Here is an 18,675-nt window from a genome sequence, read left to right as displayed (position 1 = left end):
TCCTCATAGTCGCCCTTATAAATGTCATCAGGAATAATCCAGTTAGAAGTTATTCCAGTTAGATCCCTCCAACATTCTCCACTATAGAGAACAGCAAATGGTCTCCCTTTTTCTCAGAGCAAGAATAATCATGTCAAACAGGTTGGTTTTGATCAACATGGACCTCGAGTACTGAACAGCATCAAAATATTTTATAATCTTAGAGATTATAAAATATTTTATCTTAGAGATTATAAAATATTTCTATCACTGAGCCATGACAGTGATAGAAATAACATGAGAATTATTTCTGCCTTTGAACTGTATCAGATGAGCCATTGACAGACCATTTTGTTGGTCTGTGCTCAATCTCTAAATGGAAAAGCATACACTGTCTTCATCTGGCCTGATCTGATGAGAGTATGGCAGGCAGGGAACACCACACATAAAAAGATTTCCTGAACAGTTCTTGTGCCGCTGATTTTCTGGGAGTATGTGAGGAACACGGAGAAGCTTCCAATCTTCTTTCATCCACTAGCATCTGAACGTAAGTATAATAATACTTTTATATTTTAAGAAAATAGAAATGTTAGACTGAAGAATATAGTCTTTGGCACAAGGGATATGAAGAAAGTTTGACTCGAGCAGAAGTGAGATTAATACAACATAAGAAAGAGAATTTAAATGGACCCCACCATTTTTCTTAATTTCAGGGCATGGACCCAGAAATTCATTTCTTAATCTGTCATCAAAACGCATATCCTCTGTGAAGACCCTAGATAGTAATTACTCGAAGAATATTTTAGTTTTTCCTCAAGCCAATCTTCTACATGGGGAAAAGAAAACTTCCTTTGGAGCCCCACCCATAGTCATATCTCTGTCTCCCCAGCTCACAGGAGAGAGCCTTGTTCTGAGAAGGCACATTAAAATACTGATGACAAAGGAAAAGTTAGAGTTTTCTGTCCTAAAGTTCATACTAATATAACTTCTCCCACAGGTAACACATTCACACAGAGCAGCTTGTTCACTTAGAAAAGATTGATGTAAGATAATCGTATTGTGACCCAGCTCAATCACCCGTAAAGATAGTTGAGTAAATAGGTAATAGTGTCTATAGAACTGAGAAAGTAGGGGCTTACATAATGTAAAATCCTAAATTTAATATTGGTTATAAATTTTACTTTCAATGTCCCATTACATCCCTATGAACAAAATTTCATAATTGAAATCAGTATACTTGTTTCTGGAGAAAAGAAATGCTTCCTATCTTCCTACATTAAACTTTTAAAGCATAAGTTCGACTTCTTTGTATACTTGTATTTCACAGCACTTTCCAAAATATAAAATTCATAGCTTCTTTCATTTTATGGGAGGGTGGAGGGAGGAACATCTGGCACACCTGCCAGGTGTGCACTGAATTCTCAGAGAATGAGCTATAAATGGATTGTTCATGTGATAGCAGAGCAATTCCACAAGGGGTCCCATGAGCATTTCTCAGCCTGTGGATGTCACCTTACACTGACTAGATCAATGAATTTATGTTTAAAGGAAAAAACCATAAAAGAGACAACCATGAATATGTAAAGAAATGCAAATAAGGCTTTTAAACTCCCAAAAGAATATTGTTCACTATCTAAATGTTGGATTTTTTTATAATTATAACATGCTTTAAAATTACTAATTTTTGATACATTAAATTCTAATGTTTTGGCAGTTTATCTTCCTTCAGTTTGGTTTATATTGAAAGACTAATTTGGACATGTGCCTAATCAATATGCATTGTTCACATACTCATAACTGATACAAATAATCAGTTTTCTTTTTCTCTTTACACACAGAATAAAACAGGTAGGTGGGAATTGTTCTGAGGTTAATAAAGCACCTACGTTTTAATGTTGTGCATGTATTTTCTTTATTAAAACTAATTATCTGAGTTAGTCAAAAATATAATAGCTTTATTAAAACAGTCTATTGAAATCTGAAAGGAAACATCAGAAATTATTATTATACTTAGCCTTGCAAGCACTGTGTTTGGGGAACAAAAAGATGCCAGGGACTTGAGTGTTTTTGTTGAATAGTCTATTTCCATATGAAGGGTAGTAATTAGTGCAAGCATGAACTAAATAGTAATTCCTATCAAAATTAATCCTATAAATAACCAACTTCAATATCTATTGGCTATACTAGTGCATATTGAATGAATGAATGAAGAGGGAAAGCCCATGCCCAATAAGGAAGGGTCAGTCACTTCAGCTCCAGCCAACTGGTAAGAAGAGAAAGACATCGAGGATGCTAAACCTCCTGATTTTTCATGAAAAATCACACATTAGGATTTTCATATTAAGACTCTTAACTTTTAACATTATAAAAAATTCACTTTTATTTTCCAGAAATTGTGTAGAGCACACAAAACTTGTCTGTGGGCCAGATACAATAAGTAGATAAAATTCTGGATGACCTATTTTGCTGTTTCCGTGTTCATTAGAACTGGGTTTACTACAAATAACAAAGGAAATCAAATAGAAGTTTTCTCTTCTCTTTCATGTAAAAGGAATTGGAAGATGGGTCATCCAATGTTAGCAACGTGGCTCCATGAAGAGTTCAGCCAGGCTCCTTGCATCTCCCTTGTTGCCATCCCTGAGGTGTAGTCATTATCCCCATGGTCCGAGGCAGCTGCTAAAACTCCATCCTTTACTTCCATGCAGTGTGCTGGAGGATGGCATGGTAATGTTTTGGAGTCTTCTCAGAAGTTCTCCAAAACACGCCACCCATTTCACTAGCCAGAACTCAGTCATATGACCACACTTATAACCTTATAGGTAGCTGAAAATACTGTCTGTTAGGTGGACAGCCACACAACCAGCTAAAAGTCTAGGCTCTGGACTAAATGGGTATTGGAAGAAACTAGATATCTTTGAAATACTTATTTATAGTCATAGTAAACTCTGATCCATCCCAAATCGGATCCAGCAGTACATCAGAAGGATCATACACCATGACCAAGTAGGATTTATCCCAGAGATGCAAGGATGGTACAACATCCATAAATCAATAAATGTGATACATCACATAAACAAATTGAAAGAAAAAAACCACATGGTCATATCAATTGATGCAGAAAAAGCATTCGACAAAATCCAACACCCATTTTTGATAAAAACTCTCAGAAAGGTGGGAATAGAAGGATCATACCTCAACATAATAAAAGCCATATATGACAGGCCCACAGCCAACATCATACTCAATGGTCAAAAACTAACACCATTTCCCCTAAGAACAGGAACAAGACAGGGATGCCCACTCTCACCACTCCTGTTCAACATAGTACTGGAAGTATTAGCCATTGCAATTAGGCAAGAAGAAGAAATAAAAGGCATCCAAATTGGAAAAGAGGAAGTAAAACTGTCCTTATTTGCAGATGACATGATATTATACATACAAAACCTTAAAGACTCCATCAAAAAGCTACTAGACTTAATACATGAATTTGGCAATGTAGCAGGATACAAAATTAACCCCAAGAAATCTGAGGCATTTCTATACACCAATAGTGAACTTTCAGAAAGAGAGATTAGAAAAACAATCCCATTTACCATCGCACCAAAAAAATTAAGATACGTAGGAATAAACTTAACTAAAGAGGTTAAAGACCTCTACTCAGAAAACTACAGGAAGTTGAAAAAAGAGATAGAGGAAGACATAAACAGATGGAAGAACATACCATGTTCTTGGATTGGTAGAATCAACATCATTAAAATGTCCATACTACCCAAAGCAATCTATAAATTCAACGCACTTCCCATTAAAATACCAATGGCCTTCTTCAAAGATCTAGAACGAACTCTCCAAAAATTCATCTGGAATAAAAAAAGACCCCGAATAGCTGCAGGGATCCTGAGAAAGAACAAAGTAGGTGGGATCTCAATGCCAGATATCAAGCTGTATTACAAAGCCACTGTTCTCAAAACTGCCTGGTACTGGCACAAGAACAGACATATAGACCAGTGGAATAGAATAGAGAGTCCAGAAATTAGCCCGAACCAATATGCTCAATTAATTTTTGACAAAGGAGGCATGAACATACAATGGAGCCAAGATAGTCTCTTCAATAAATGGTGTTGGGAAAATTGGACAGATATATGCAAGAAAATGAAACTAGACCACCAACTTACACCATACACAAGAATAAACTCAAAATGGATAAAGGACTTAAATGTACGACAGGAAACCATAAAAATTCTAGAAGAATACCAAGGCAACAAAATCTCAGACATATGCCAAAACAATTTCTTCACTGATACAGCTCCTAGGGCAGTTGAAACTAAAGAGAAAATGAACAAATGGGACTACATCAAAATAAAAAGCTTCTGCACAGCAAAAGAAACCATCAACAAAACAACAAGAAAACCCACCTCGTGGGAAAACATATTTGCCAACGTCATATCTGATAAGGGCTTAATCTCCAAAATTTATAGGGAACTCATACAACTTAACAAAAAGAAGATAAACAATCCAATCAAAAAATGGGCAAAGGATCTAAATAGACACCTTTCAAAAGAGGACATCCAGAAAGCCAAGAGACATATGAAAACATGCTCAAAGTCACTAATCATCCGAGAGATGCAAATCAAAACAATGAGGTACCATCTCACACCTGTCAGAATGGCCATCATCAACAAATCAACAAACAACAAGTGCTGGAGAGGATGTGGAGAAAAAGGAACACTTGTGCACTGCTGGTGGGAATGCAGACTGGTGCAGCCACTATGGAAGGCAGTATGGAGGTTCCTCAAAAAATTGGAAATGGAACTCCCATTTGACCCTGTGATCCCACTTCTAGGAATATATCCCAAGAAACCAGAAACACCAATCAGAAAGGATATATGTACCCAGATGTTCATAGCAGCACAATTCACCATAGCTAAGATCTGGAAACAGCCTAAGTGCCCATCAGTAGATGAATGGATTAGAAAACTGTGGTACATCTACATGATGGAATACTATGCTGCTGTTAAAAAGAAGGAACTCCTACCATTTGCAACAGCATGGATGGAACTGGAGAGCATTATGCTAAGTGAAACAAGCCAGTCAATGAAGGAAAAATACCACATGATCTCACTCTTTCATGGATAATTAAGACCATTACAAACTTTTGAACAATAATAAATACAGTGGCAGAGCTGCCTCAAACTGATTGTCAGACTGCAGTGGGAAGGCCAGGGAGGGTTGGGGGACAGGAGGGAGGGGAGAAAGAGATCAACCGAAGGACTTGTATGCACCCATATAACCATAACTAATGGACATAAGACACTGGGGAGTAAGGGAGGGCAGGGGCTTGTCAAGGGCGGGGGGGGAAAAAAGGACACTTATGTAATACCCTTTGTAATACTTTAAGCGAAAAATAAAAAAAAAAAAACAACAACAAAAAAACAAAACAAAACAAAACAAAAAACTCTGATCCATCCATTAGATTTCTTTTCGTTAGAAAAAAAAACATATGTGCAACAAAACAGGTCAGTATAAGAATTTATAAGAAAAGGGTTAAATAATGTCCTTGGCCAGATAGCTCACAATACCAACTCCAGATGTTAATAGAATGTGTAACTTCCATAAAGTTACTATATTCAAAAATTACTTTAAAATGATGTTTTGTTCTTTTGTCATGAAATGTAATAAATATACAAAACAGTACATACAATATGTATACAGGTTGAGCATAGAAATAATTATAAAATCCCAATCCCCCAGACCCCTTACTCCCACATGATCACAACTTTATCCCTTCCCCAAGAGTAACCATTACCCTGATTTAAGGAATACTCATTCCCTCGCCCTTGTACTGTGTTTCCCGGAACCCCTTTTCCTATGTGGTTCCATGTTGAAATTGGGATATTTACATACATCTTCATAAATGAGAATGTGTTAAATTTCTTTTTTCATAATGTCTTTGGTGGGTTTTTATCTCGAGGATATGCATCAGATGAGTTAAGGAATGTTTCCTCTTTGTCTATGTTTTGGATGAGTTTGTACAAGAATTACCTATTCCTAGAAGTTTAGCAAATTTTCTGTTAAAGCCTCTTGGGCTTTAAATTTTTCTTTATGGGTATTTTTACTACCATTTTAAAAAACTACTCATTCAAGTTTTTAATGTCATAAGACTATTCAGCTTTGGTAAATTGTAATTTTCTAAAATATTAGGTTGTTATTAATCATGTTCTTTCAACCTTATATAGTCTTTCTAATTTTTTAATCTATTTCTATCAATTACCAACATAGTGGTTTATTAAAATCTCCTTTTGAAATTGTTGACTTCTCTATTTCTCCTTATAGATTTGTAAATATTTTCCTTATTTTTGAGACTATGCTCTTTAAGCACACAGAAATTTCAATTTATTAAGAATAGCTGGTAAATTGAAACTTTAACCATTATAAACTGACCCTTTTTTACTCTTTTTTTAATATTAAAGTTTATTTTGTCTGCTCTTAATATAAAAATAAATCAACATTTTTGTTTGTTTAATATGTGCATGGTCTATCTTTTTTCATCACAATAATTTCAACATTTCTATAAACTTTCATTTTTATACATTAAAAAATTAAATTGGATGGTCCTATATGATAATCTTTGTTTATTAACTGAAATGTTTTATCTATTTACATTAAATTATTCACATTTAAGTGTTATTGACATATTTGGATAATTTCTTTATGTTACCTCTCTTTCTCTCTCTCATTCTCCTCTTTCTTTTTTCTCCCTGCTCTGTTAAATAATAAGCCCAAGTTTCCTCTCTGGGATTATAAGAAGATGGGCTTATATCTGGTTTACACTTTCAATAAGGAAAGAGACCTTTGATATCTCCGCTAAACATGGGGATTCTATTAGACAACCCAACCTGAGCAAACTATGTTTCTTAACTTTTATCTTCTTTGAACCTTGAGATCCCTCATAACAAAACCCAACATTTTTCTTATTAGATAAAAAGATACACATGAGAAAAAGTATCAGATAAAATTATGAGAAAGTTAGATAATAATGTCTTAAATAATAAGGGTGTTCACTGATTCACATAACAAGAAATCTGGAAGTAGGCTGGTGACTTTACTGAGTCTCTGTTAATAAATCATAGAGACAATATTATAGTTACTATTTTTTCAGTCATATATGCTACAAATATTTCTATCCCATGTTTAATTTATCTTTGGTTTTATTTATGTTATCTTTACCATTCATTTTTATTTTAGTTTGCATGTAGCCAATTATATTTATCTTTTCCTTTTATAGCAGTTGGATTTTCTGTCTTATTTAAGAACAGCCTTCACACTATAAAGTCACAAAAATCATTTTTTTCTAAATTTTCCTCTGACATTTAAATTGTTTTGCATTTCACAATTAGATATCTAATTGAGCTGTAATTTATTTTTGTATATGGTATGACACTGTTGTAGAGCCCTATTTTCTTCCAGATGGATAGATAATTATGCCAGCATCATTTCAAAAATAAACTGTCCTGGAATTTCCACTTCTATCAAGTTACACTTAACTGTCCACAGACGCCCTTCTTGGTGTAGCACAAACAAAAAATGCTGAATAAACTATAAATAAAAGACTTTTTTTCTATTATGTAATTAAGCTGCTGGGAAAATAAAAGAACTGTTCAACAGGCAAAATTACAATGCAAAGTGAGAGAGGTTCTTGAGCACCAGGGCTGCCGTTTGCCCTACAGGTATTGGCCAGTTCTTGATAGCTAAGTCTTAGTTTACCAGACTGGTTCACAAGATCAGGAGATAAAAACTGGTTCCTGCCCTAACCTGTGTGGCTAAGGTGGTTAGGCGTGGTTCTGTGCACCAAAAGGTTGCCGGTTTGATTCCCAGTCAGGGCACATACCCAGGTTGTGGGTGGGGAGAGTGCAGGAGGCAGTTGATCAATGATCAGATGTTTTTCTCTCTCTGCCTTCCTTTCTCTCTAAAACAATCAATGAAAATATTTTTTTAAAAAAACCTGCTTCCTGAAATAGTGAAAGGTCAGATTAGAGATCCTTGTATAAATTAGGAAACTATGAATGGCATTATATTGGAAACAAGACAAAATAGAACATGGTGTTCAGAGACAGACAGTGAACATACTCATCTATTTGTCTGTCTCAACCTTGATTTTGGGCACAGAAGAAAAAAAAATATCTTCAATAGTTCTTTACTACAAGCATGTACCCATACAGGCAGGCTTAAAGCCAGAATTCATGCCATATGTTGGCCAAAGAATCTTAATCAAAACATTACCCCTAGATACCTGGCAAGAGCTAATGTAAATCTTCTCTGGAGGAGCACATTTCATTTTAAATATAGGTTTCAAACATTTCCTCCAGAGATGGATCCCCAAAACATGACCTTAGAATCAAAAATCACAAAACACACAAGGAAAGCAGCCACAAAGAATATGAGCCAGTAGAATAAAAATAGCAAACTAACTATAGATATTGGAATTATCAGAAATTCAAATATGAGAAAGAGAGTTTAAGAGGCATGGGGAATAGCTACAGAAGGCCAAATGTATGTAAAATCAGTGAAGGAATTGTGAGAACTGAGGAGAACTTATAAGAGGGCTCACAGAGAGAGCACATTGTAGAAAAACGCACCCAAAACATCTTCCTATGTGAATGAAACTTTTTTGTTTATTATTTGTTTACCTTACCTGGTGTCCCCCACCCCCAAAGTGCATATTATTTGTATAAATGAGTCTTATATTTTTGAAATTGAAATATTCTTTTTTTTTTAATCATCACCTGAGGATATGTTTTTGTTTTCATTGAATCTGGAGAGGAAGAGAAAAAAAACAAAAAACATTTACCAGTTGCCTCCTGTATGTGCCCTGACCAGGGATCGAACTCAAAACTTGGATATGTGACCTGACCGAGAATCGAACCTGAGATCCTTCAATGCGTGGAACAACACACTAACCATTTAGCCACACCAGTCAGGGCAAACCAGAAATATTCTTAAAGAGTTCAGAATACATAAGTTACTTTTTGGAGGTGAATTTTCCCCACCAACATGGCTCTTCTCCTAATTTCAAAGAAAGCTAAGAGTGGACAATCTGCATGAGTTACTGTATATTAATGGTGTCTGAGAGTACTAGGTCAAAGGTCACTGGAGAGAGAGCAAGAAAAGTAGAATCCCAGAAAGATGGGCAGATATTTCTGTAATTGAAGATAGCTACTCTTATCTGGTCTAAAAACAAACAGGAAGACGATATTAGACAGGGTACACTACATAAAATATACATGCTTTTGTTATTTAACTGATTTGCATAGTCTATTTTTAATTTTTCAAATTTCTTTTGTGAAAATAACATATTTCTCATTAGTGGGAACATTAACTTAAAGCACTAGTCAAATAAATGGTTGTTTCTGGAAATGGTTGTTATCTATCAAGTTTTACATAGAAAAAAATCCTCTAAGTATCTATATATATAAAAGCCTAAGCGACCGTTAAGACCAGTAGACCCTAACCTCATGGTCGGCAAACCATGGCTCGAGAGCCACATGCGGCTCTTTGGCCCCTTCAGTATGGTTCTTCCATAAAATACCATGTGCAGGAGCGCACGTACAGTGAGATTGAAATTTCGTGGCCCATGCGCAGAAGTCAGTATTTTGTGGAAGAGCCATATTGAAGGGGCCAAAGAGCCGCATGTGCTTCACAAGCCGCAGTTTGCCGACCACTGCCCTAACCAATCTTCTGGTTGCTATGACACACACGCTCAACGCAGGAGCTGCCCCCTGGTGGTCAGTGCACTCCCACAGCCAACCTCCCTTGGTCCCTCCCCCAGGCCGGCGGGCCTCAATCAGCCCCAATTGGCCCCAATCAGGACTGGGCGAGATGGCCTCGATAGGCCCTGATCACTGGCCAGGCCAAGGATCCCCACCCATGCACGAATTCATGCACCAGGCCTCTAGTTTGTGATAACAGTTGAACATGGAAGGTCACTCCAGTGACGTAAAACATATCTACCTCAATAAATTTCAGGGAAGGAAGTATTTCTACCAAACTATGGAATTACTTCTATCAAAAAATTATTAACTTCTAAAAATTAAATCCACATGCAATGTCAGAGAAGAAAGTATGTTTTAAGGGCAAGTGACTAAATTTAATATGATCTAAAGCAAATACTGCTTACCAAGATCTGAGTTAATTACACAAAAATTTAATTCAATTTAGTTTTAAAAGTGAATGGGTAAGAAGGTTTTTAAAAAGGCCTTTTAAAAGAAAAAACACTTGAAATTAAAATATTAACTAGATTCTTAATAGGTATTTTACTAATAAATTAAAATAATAAATGTCCTTGCTCCATTTAAAATCACCACATTTTAAATATCAACAAAACAGTGTTTCTTAAACTGTAAACAGAACCTATTAGCGGGGTCTGACCAACATTTTTACTTAATGAAAGAGCATAGAGTATCTCACACATTTTAATGGTAAGAATATTTTATAAAATTCTTGTTTCAGTTGTGTGTGAATGCAGGTTGGGAAAATTATGTAAAATTTACATCTGTCTGTGTGTCACAAGGGAAACATGTATGAGAGTCATTAGTCTAAAGTTTTAGGAATTAGTCAAACACATAAGAGGCTTTTTAGGAGGGCAAGTTTGAGTTCCTACAGTTCTCTAATTGCCAAGTACTAGAGAACCAGTAGGGAGAGGAGCGAGGAGAAAAATGTCACAAGCTGTATTCAAGGTGGGAACTTTGTCACAAAGAAATGAAGCAAGAGCCCAATATTACACACAGGCTCTAAGGAACAAGAGGGCCAGCTGAAATATGACAAGACTGAGTTACCGTCCCTACATCAAGACAGCTATCCAGAAATGGCCCCACAGTCAGGGTGATGAATGAATGAGCCGAAGAGGCAAGGATCCACTTGGCTTCCCTCAAAGAGATGTCTCAGATTTTCTCCAACTTCCTCTGATCACCTCCCAACCTTTTCTTGGCCCATGGAAGTGATGCAGAGTATTAATGACTATAGAAATGTCATACGATCTATTTTTCAGAATGCTCCTATATATACGGTATATATCATCTGTATGTGATCGCATTTAAAATTGATAAATCCCTGCTAGGCAGCGCAGGGGATATCAATCACACTCACTGATGACACTGAAGCAGCGGTGTTCCTGGCACCGGCTGTGTCGGCGCTCAGCCTGGAGATTCCCAATGCCTCTCCAAACAGCTGCTGCTGCAACACAGCTAAGAACCATTTAGTGCTGCCTCCCAGCGAGAACAACCTGCCACTGGACGACTGCATATACAGTGCTGTTCCACTTCATGTCAGCTGATCACACAATGCCTTGATCAGAAGCACATTCTTAGTTTAAGTAAAGAGAAAATGAATTCAATGAATTATCACATAGGAATAATTACTGGATAGACAACACACATCTTCCCTATTATGAAAGATAGTTGAAAAAGCAATTAATGTAATCTGTGATATCAATAGACTAAAAGAGAAAAATCATGTGATAATCTCAATAAATTCATGAAAATACTTGAAAAAGTTTAATATTTATTCACAATATGAACACTTTCCCCTTAAGTGAGAATAAAAGTAAGTTTCCTCACTTGATGACAGGCATTAAAAGAACTAAAAGACATCATACTTAATGGTAAAAAAGTGAAGACATTCCTCCCAGAACAGGAAAAAGGCACGGAACTTCACTCTCATCACTCCTAATCATCATATTGGCAGTGTTAGCCAGTGCAAAAAGGCAAGAGAAAGAAATAAAATGCATACAGATCAGAGTGGAAGATTAAAATTTCCTGTATTCACAGATGATTATATATGTAAAAACATCAAAAATCTGAAAAATCTACTAGAAATAATATGTTATTTTGGCAGCTTTGTAGGAAATATGGTGAATATACAAAATTAATTTTAATATACTAGCAATTAACATTTAGAAATTGAGATATTAAAAACCATTCACATACAGAGTATGTGTTTATTATAATACATTTCATTTTCAAAATTGAGCTATCAGCTGTTAAAGAGTGTATACATTTTTGGGGACATCCTATATGTGTCAAATTCATCAAATTATCAACTTAAAATGTGTTTCATTATATCTAAATTATACCATAATAAAATTGTTTTTTAAAAAAGATGGTTATGGACTACACTTGTGGTAGTGATCCCAAGATACTAAATAAAATAAAAGTTATTCATTAAAAAAGAGGGACAGCCAAATTATTTTTAAAATAGGTTAAAAGTACTAAATAGATAATTTTCGAAAGAAGACATAAGAGGGAGGAAACCAAGATGGCAGCATAGGTAAACACCGGAGATTGCTGCCTCACACAACCACTTCAAAAATACAACTAAAAGACATAACGGACATCATCTAGAACCACAGGAGGGCTGGCTGAGTGGAATTTCTACAACTAGAAGGAAAGAGAAAAGCATACCGAGACTCAGAGGAGGTGCGGTGCTGAAGTAAATACAAAAGTGCGGAGGTGCATGTGGAGCGGGCTGGTGACTGAGGACACAATTGTCTTTTTCAATCGGGAGGGAGTCTCAGGGTCTGAGCTCCAGTTCCAGGCGAGTCTTTGGGGACCCAGACTCACACGGGAGAAGCGGGACTGTCTGGCATCGGTCAGAACTTTCTCTCCGAGGCACTATCGGCGATTGCCAGGACCTCTGAAGGCAGGACTGAGAGCAGCCATACTGCTGGCTCACTCGGCCTGCCCTGTTGATCCCCAGGGACCCCGCCCTGTCCAAGCCGTGCACGGAGGCTTTTGCATATGAAAGGCCCGGCCCTTGGAAATCTGAAAATAATTTAACAAACTGCAGCTGCCCCAAGGCCCCAGGGCAACTTGCATTGCTTTACAGCTGGCTTCAGCTGGGTAGCCTCAGGCAAAGGCTAGATTAGCACCTCCTTAGATCCAAGAGCCAGTGTACCCAGTGGTCAGAGTGGGACCATCCAATTACAACTACTCAGATCTATAAGGGACACATTCAAGGGGCAGACTCAGTGAGCACCAAAGCCCCACTGAAGCAAGTCTTGCCCCATAAGGCTATCTTCAGCACAGAAGTTCTCCCACCGTAGACACAGCTGATTCTCACAGCCAATTGGCCTGGAGGTCAAATTCTCCCAGCTTTATATACAACAATCAAGGCTTAACTACAAGACTGTGCACAAAGCCCACAAGGGGGTGCACCAAGAGTGTCTACCTCAGGTAATTGGGACATTTAGCACAGAAAGCCACTCTATTGACACAGCAAAGCATAAAAAATGCCAAGACAAAGAAACAGGACACAAATGACAGAAATGGAGGAAAGCAAACTGCTGGATATAGAGTTCAAAACCACACTTTTAAGGTCTCTCAAGAACTGTCTAGAAGCCGCCGATAAATTTAGTAAGACCCTCGAAAAGACTGGTGAGACCGCCGATAAATGTAGTGAGATCCTCAAGAAATCTAGTGAGACCCTGGATGTTATGATAAAGGACCAACTAGAAATTAAGCATACACTGACTGAAATAAAGAATATTATACAGACACCCAACAGCAGACCAGAGGATCACAAGAATCAAGTCAAAGATTTGAAATACGAAGAAGCAAAAAACACCCAACCAGAAAAGCAAAATGAAAAAAGAATCCAAAAATACCAAGATAGTGTAAGGAGCCTCTGTGACACCTTCAAGCGTACCAACATCCGAATTATTGGGGTGCCAGAGGAAGAGAGAGAGCAAGTTATTGAAAACCTATTTGAAGAAATAATGACAGAAAACCTCCCCTACCTGGTGAAAGAAATAGACTTCCAAGTCCAGGAAACACAGAGAACCCCAAACAAAAGGAATTCAAAGAGAACCACACCAAGACACATCATAATTAAAATGCCAAGAGCAAAAGACAAAGAGAGTATCCTAAAAGCATCAAGAGAAAGAAAGTCAGTTACCTACAAGGGAGTACCCATACGACTGTCAGCTGATTTCTCAACAGAAACTTTGCAGGCCAGAAGGGAGTGGCAAGAAATATTCAAAGTGATGAATGCCAAGAACCTACAACCAAGATTACTTTATCCAGCAAAGCTATCATTCAGAAGTGAAGGTCAGATAAAGAGCTTCACAGATAAGAAAAAGCTAAAGGAGTTCATCACCACGAAACCAGTATTATATGAAATGCTGAAAGGTATTCTTTAAGAAGAGAAGAAGAAGAAAAAGGTAAAGATACAAATTATGAACAACAAATACACATCTATCAACAAGTGAATCTAAAAATCAAGTGAATAAATAATCTGATGAACAGTATGGACTGGTGATTATAATAGAATCAGGGACATAGAAAGGGAATGGACTGGCTATTCTTGGGGGGGAAAGGGGTGTGGGGGTGCAGGAAGAGATTGGACAATAATAGTACACCTATGGATGAAGACACTGGGTGGGGAGTGAGGGCGGAGGGTGGGGTGGGAACTGTGTGGAGGGGAGTTATGGTGAGGAAAAAGAGGAACCAATGTAATAATCTGAACAATAAAGATTTAATTAAAAAAAAAAAAGAAGACATAAGAAAGGCCAAGAGACATATGAAAACATGCTCAAAGTCACTAATTAATCGAGAGATGCAAATCAAAATGACAATGTGATACCATCTCACACCTGTCAGAATGGCTATCGTCAACAAATCAACAGGCAAGTTCTGGCAAGGATGTGGAGAAAAAGGAACCCTCGTGCACTGCTGGTGGGAATGCAGACTGGTGCAGCCACTGTGGAGAACAGTGTGGAGCTTCCTCAAAAACTAAAAATTCAACTCCCATTTGACCCAGTAATCCCACTTGTAGGAATATATCCCAAAAAACTAGAAACACCAATCAGAAAGGATATATGCACCCCTATGTTCATAGAAGCACCATTTACAATAGTTAAGATTTGGAAACTGCCTAAGTGCCCATCAGCAGATGAGTGGATTAAAAAACTGGTACATCTATACAATGGAAGACTATGCTACGGTAAAAAAGAAGGAATTCTTACCATTTGCAACACCATGGATGGAACTGGAGAGCATTATGCTAAGCGAAATAAGGCAGTCAGACAAAGATAAATATCACATGATCTCACTCATTTGTGGAATATAATGAACAACATAAACTGATGAACAAAAACAGATCCAGAGACAGAGAAGCATCGATCAGATCTTCCATCAAACCTCAGAGGGAAGGTCGGGAAGGGTGGGGGTAAGGGGGAGAGAGCAACCAAAGGACTTGTGTGCATGCATGTAAGCCTAACCAATGGACATAGACAATGGGGAGGTGAGGGCATGAGGTGGGAGGGGGGAAGCAATGGGGGGATAAGGACACATATGTAATACCTTAATCAATAAAGAAAAAAATTTTTAAAGGTACTATAGTGGAATATTGATATGGTGATATACAAATGCCTAAGAGTGGATAACAGTATCTTAAAATGTTAATTTATAAGGAAGGGTATGTATCTGTATATAGACAGTAACACATCAACAAGCACTTACTTATTACTATATTAATAAATACCGAAGAAGATTCACTAACATGACATTCTCATGTCATAAGTTAGTTTTTGGTTTGAATTAATATCCCCCAAAGTTTCAGATCCCATATTGCTGATAAAATATGAGATTAAGATTTTCAGTATTTTGTAAATTGGGATAAAACACCATGACATTGGAGGAAAGCAGGAATATATCTGAACAATAATAACTTTCTGCTACTGAATGTTTTCACATGAGTGTGGGCACATAACGAAGCTATGCAGAAAGTACCCATAATAAAAGCTTCTGTCTCCATAAAAGTTGGAAGTCTACAATATTTTATTTTTCTCTCTTTTTTTCTTTCCTTGGTGTATATTTAAGTGTCTTTCCTTTAAAATAATCCACAAAAATTTATATTTACTTTAGGTCCATTCATCACTTCCAAAAATGTAATTCACATAGGCAAATTTCTTCAAAATTATAATGTGTTGTCAATGTTTTGACAGTCTTGCACAATTTTAAAAAATCAACCTCACCTAAACGTTTGACAATTTTACCAGTCCAAAGGAAGATAAAGAAGAAAGAGAACTGTAAAACAGATTTTATTTAAAGAAACACAAAACAGGTTGATTTCTACTACGTGTATGATTTCCCAAGAGTAAAATTAAACTTGGAATGAACAAAAATGAACCCCTTACCTGTTGGGAGGTGCAGTGTTATGTTATTGCAGAAGTCTGTGAAGCAGCATTCGGTTTTGGTAACGTTGTTGGAACTATGACAGAAGACTTGAGCATTTAATTCTGGGAGAGAGACACAGGACTTGATCACCTGCTCTTTTCCATTGGTTAGCATGACTGAAGCCCAACACGCTCCTTCCGTGTGGCAGGTGAAGTTTGAGGAGTCACACAAAAGACATACACACTTCAGTCCTGAAAAGTGTAAGGCAAGCAAAAAAAGCTTTAAGATACAAAAGACATCATGCAAATGTGTTTCATCAAACGTAGGTGTAGAAAACCAATCTTAATGAAAATTGAGGGAGGGATTAAATAAACAGCACCAGAGAAATACATGCTGAACACATTAACGCTCTCTCAGTCAGGTGTTTTGTTTAAACAGGTTGCCCAATCATCACTTACTTTGTTTGGATTCTTATGAATTTATTGCTATTATATTTTAAAACAATTTTCTCATCCATGGTCTGTCTAAATCCCTTCTTCTTAAGCTTAATCAGCTCATTCCTAAATCAATAGCTCCTATGAAACACTAGGATACAGTAACACGGCAACCAAGAGGGGCCTGTCTGGCATCACTTGTGGAACATTCAAGTGTGATCACAGCAGCTGTGTAACCAAACGGCACAGTTTATTCTGTTCACTTACTCTTCCTCCTGTAATCTTTTAAGTGAATTTGCTAAATACAAACCTAACCATAGATATTTACAGCTAAAAAAGTAGTGTGAGTCTTTACAGGTATATTTTGTAACATTTAACATTATTCTTCTAGTAACTTTAAGGCACTGATGAGCCATTATACTTCCCCCTCTTCACTAAAGAATACATCTTAGAATGAGAGTCATTTGAACATACACCATGACCTTCAGGCAATTTTCTTTAATGAACACATCTATTCAATAAAGCAAAACACATCAATTATACAATTTCATATATCTACTGCAATGAAACTTTCAAAAAAACTACATTTTGCTAAATTAATTTGTTTGCTTCACAGATTTCCTCCACATTCCCCACTTCACACACACACACACACACACACACACACACACACACACATTAGCTCACATGGTCCAAGTGATGCAGTACTTGTATTCTGATGTAAAGTATCTATCAGCGAGAAAAGTCCAGTGGTGGTGAGCAATTTACTTAAATTTTATTAGTCCCATTGTTTTAAAATAATACAATACTGAATAAGCCTTTTGTATTTTTACTTTAAGAAACTTTTTAAAAAATTATAACTGCCCCCAACAATTATCTGACTATCCAAACTTTTACAATGCAATCATTTTTACTCAAATGAAAGTCTTTAAATTACTAATTGGTCAATTTGGAGCTGAGCTTATACCTATAAAATATTCAATACATAAATGGCAATTAATATACTCAACTTCAACTACTAATATAAGAGCAAATATGGATAATATTCTTATATAAGAGGGTGAGTTAGAAAGAAAAAATTACATAGTGATTAATAGAAATTATATCTTCTTTTGATAATTTTTTCTTGACCAGTAGAATATCATCCCCATAAGTATTTTCATTCCCATGGGCTAAGAGAAATACAAACATAAACTAAAATACTATTTTGTTAACAACTTTGGACCAAGCATAATGGCTTATTCTTCTATTTATTCCAATTGTGATCAATTTAAATGTACTCTGAGGGTAACAGATGTACATTCGGGCAGGGGCGGGCTGCAAGGGGGTCAATGGGGGTAAAGGGTATCATATGTAATACTTTCAACAATAAAGAATTACTTTTAAAAATGGTGAGAGGAAGAGGGCAGAGGGGAAAGGACATGAATAAAGTGGATATACTTTTAACTTTTTTAATAAAATAAATGTACTCTGTTGTTGATATTTGTGTGCTATGGTGGAACTTTATAATCTAGATTTGTTGGTATTCAGCAGAACTAGATATATAAAATCTAAGTGATTTGAGTTTTAAGTCACTTTCTTTGCAAACAGAGAGCTCATATAATGAGGATCCATCCACCAGGTGTCTTCTGAAAGTGAAATCTCTCCAGCATCTTCCAATTCCAACCTCAAGGCCTTCAAATCCTTGTTATACTAGCTTTGTAATCTTGGGCATTACTTGGCCCCTCTGTGCTTCCATTTCTTTACATGAAAGATAAGAGAAATATACTTCTTTATAGTGTTGTTATGAAGAATAAATTAGTTTACCTATGTAAAGTCCTTAGAACAGTGCCTGGTACATAGAAAGTACTATGCGATTATTAGTGAATATGTATTTTTTCTTACTGAAGGAAATGAAGCTACTTGTCCTATGAAAACAATCAAAATATATTTGTGATCCATAAAGGAATGGCTGAAATAACTAGGTGCACAGACCATTTCAGAGGCATAACAAGGAAATATATCTTTTTCTGCTCTGCTCAGTAAATTCAATGTTCTCATTCTTTTCGTTGTTTATGCTAGAACCTAGGTAGACAGTCCCAGAGCAGGGTGGTGTC

At 36.5% G+C, this 18,675-nt stretch overlaps 1 protein-coding gene across 1 annotated transcript in view; it reads right to left on the bottom strand.

The window, feature by feature from the left end:
* The window catches only part of ACVR1C (activin A receptor type 1C), an 85,151-nt gene that overhangs the window by 30,130 nt on the left and 36,346 nt on the right, over positions 1-18,675 (bottom strand). Inside the window, exon 2 of the mRNA XM_070422949.1 lies at positions 16,166-16,396. Coding sequence (XP_070279050.1) covers positions 16,166-16,319 — 154 coding nt within the window. The 5' untranslated portion in view covers positions 16,320-16,396. The remainder of the gene's footprint in view (positions 1-16,165; positions 16,397-18,675) is intronic.

The sequence above is a fragment of the Myotis yumanensis genome, unplaced genomic scaffold (genome assembly GCF_028538775.1).
Source record: "Myotis yumanensis isolate MYYU_CA2020_CCGP unplaced genomic scaffold, mMyoYum1.0.hap1 SCAF_8, whole genome shotgun sequence".
Taxonomy (NCBI): domain Eukaryota; kingdom Metazoa; phylum Chordata; class Mammalia; order Chiroptera; family Vespertilionidae; genus Myotis; species Myotis yumanensis.
This window is presented reverse-complemented; position numbering and strand designations above follow the sequence as displayed.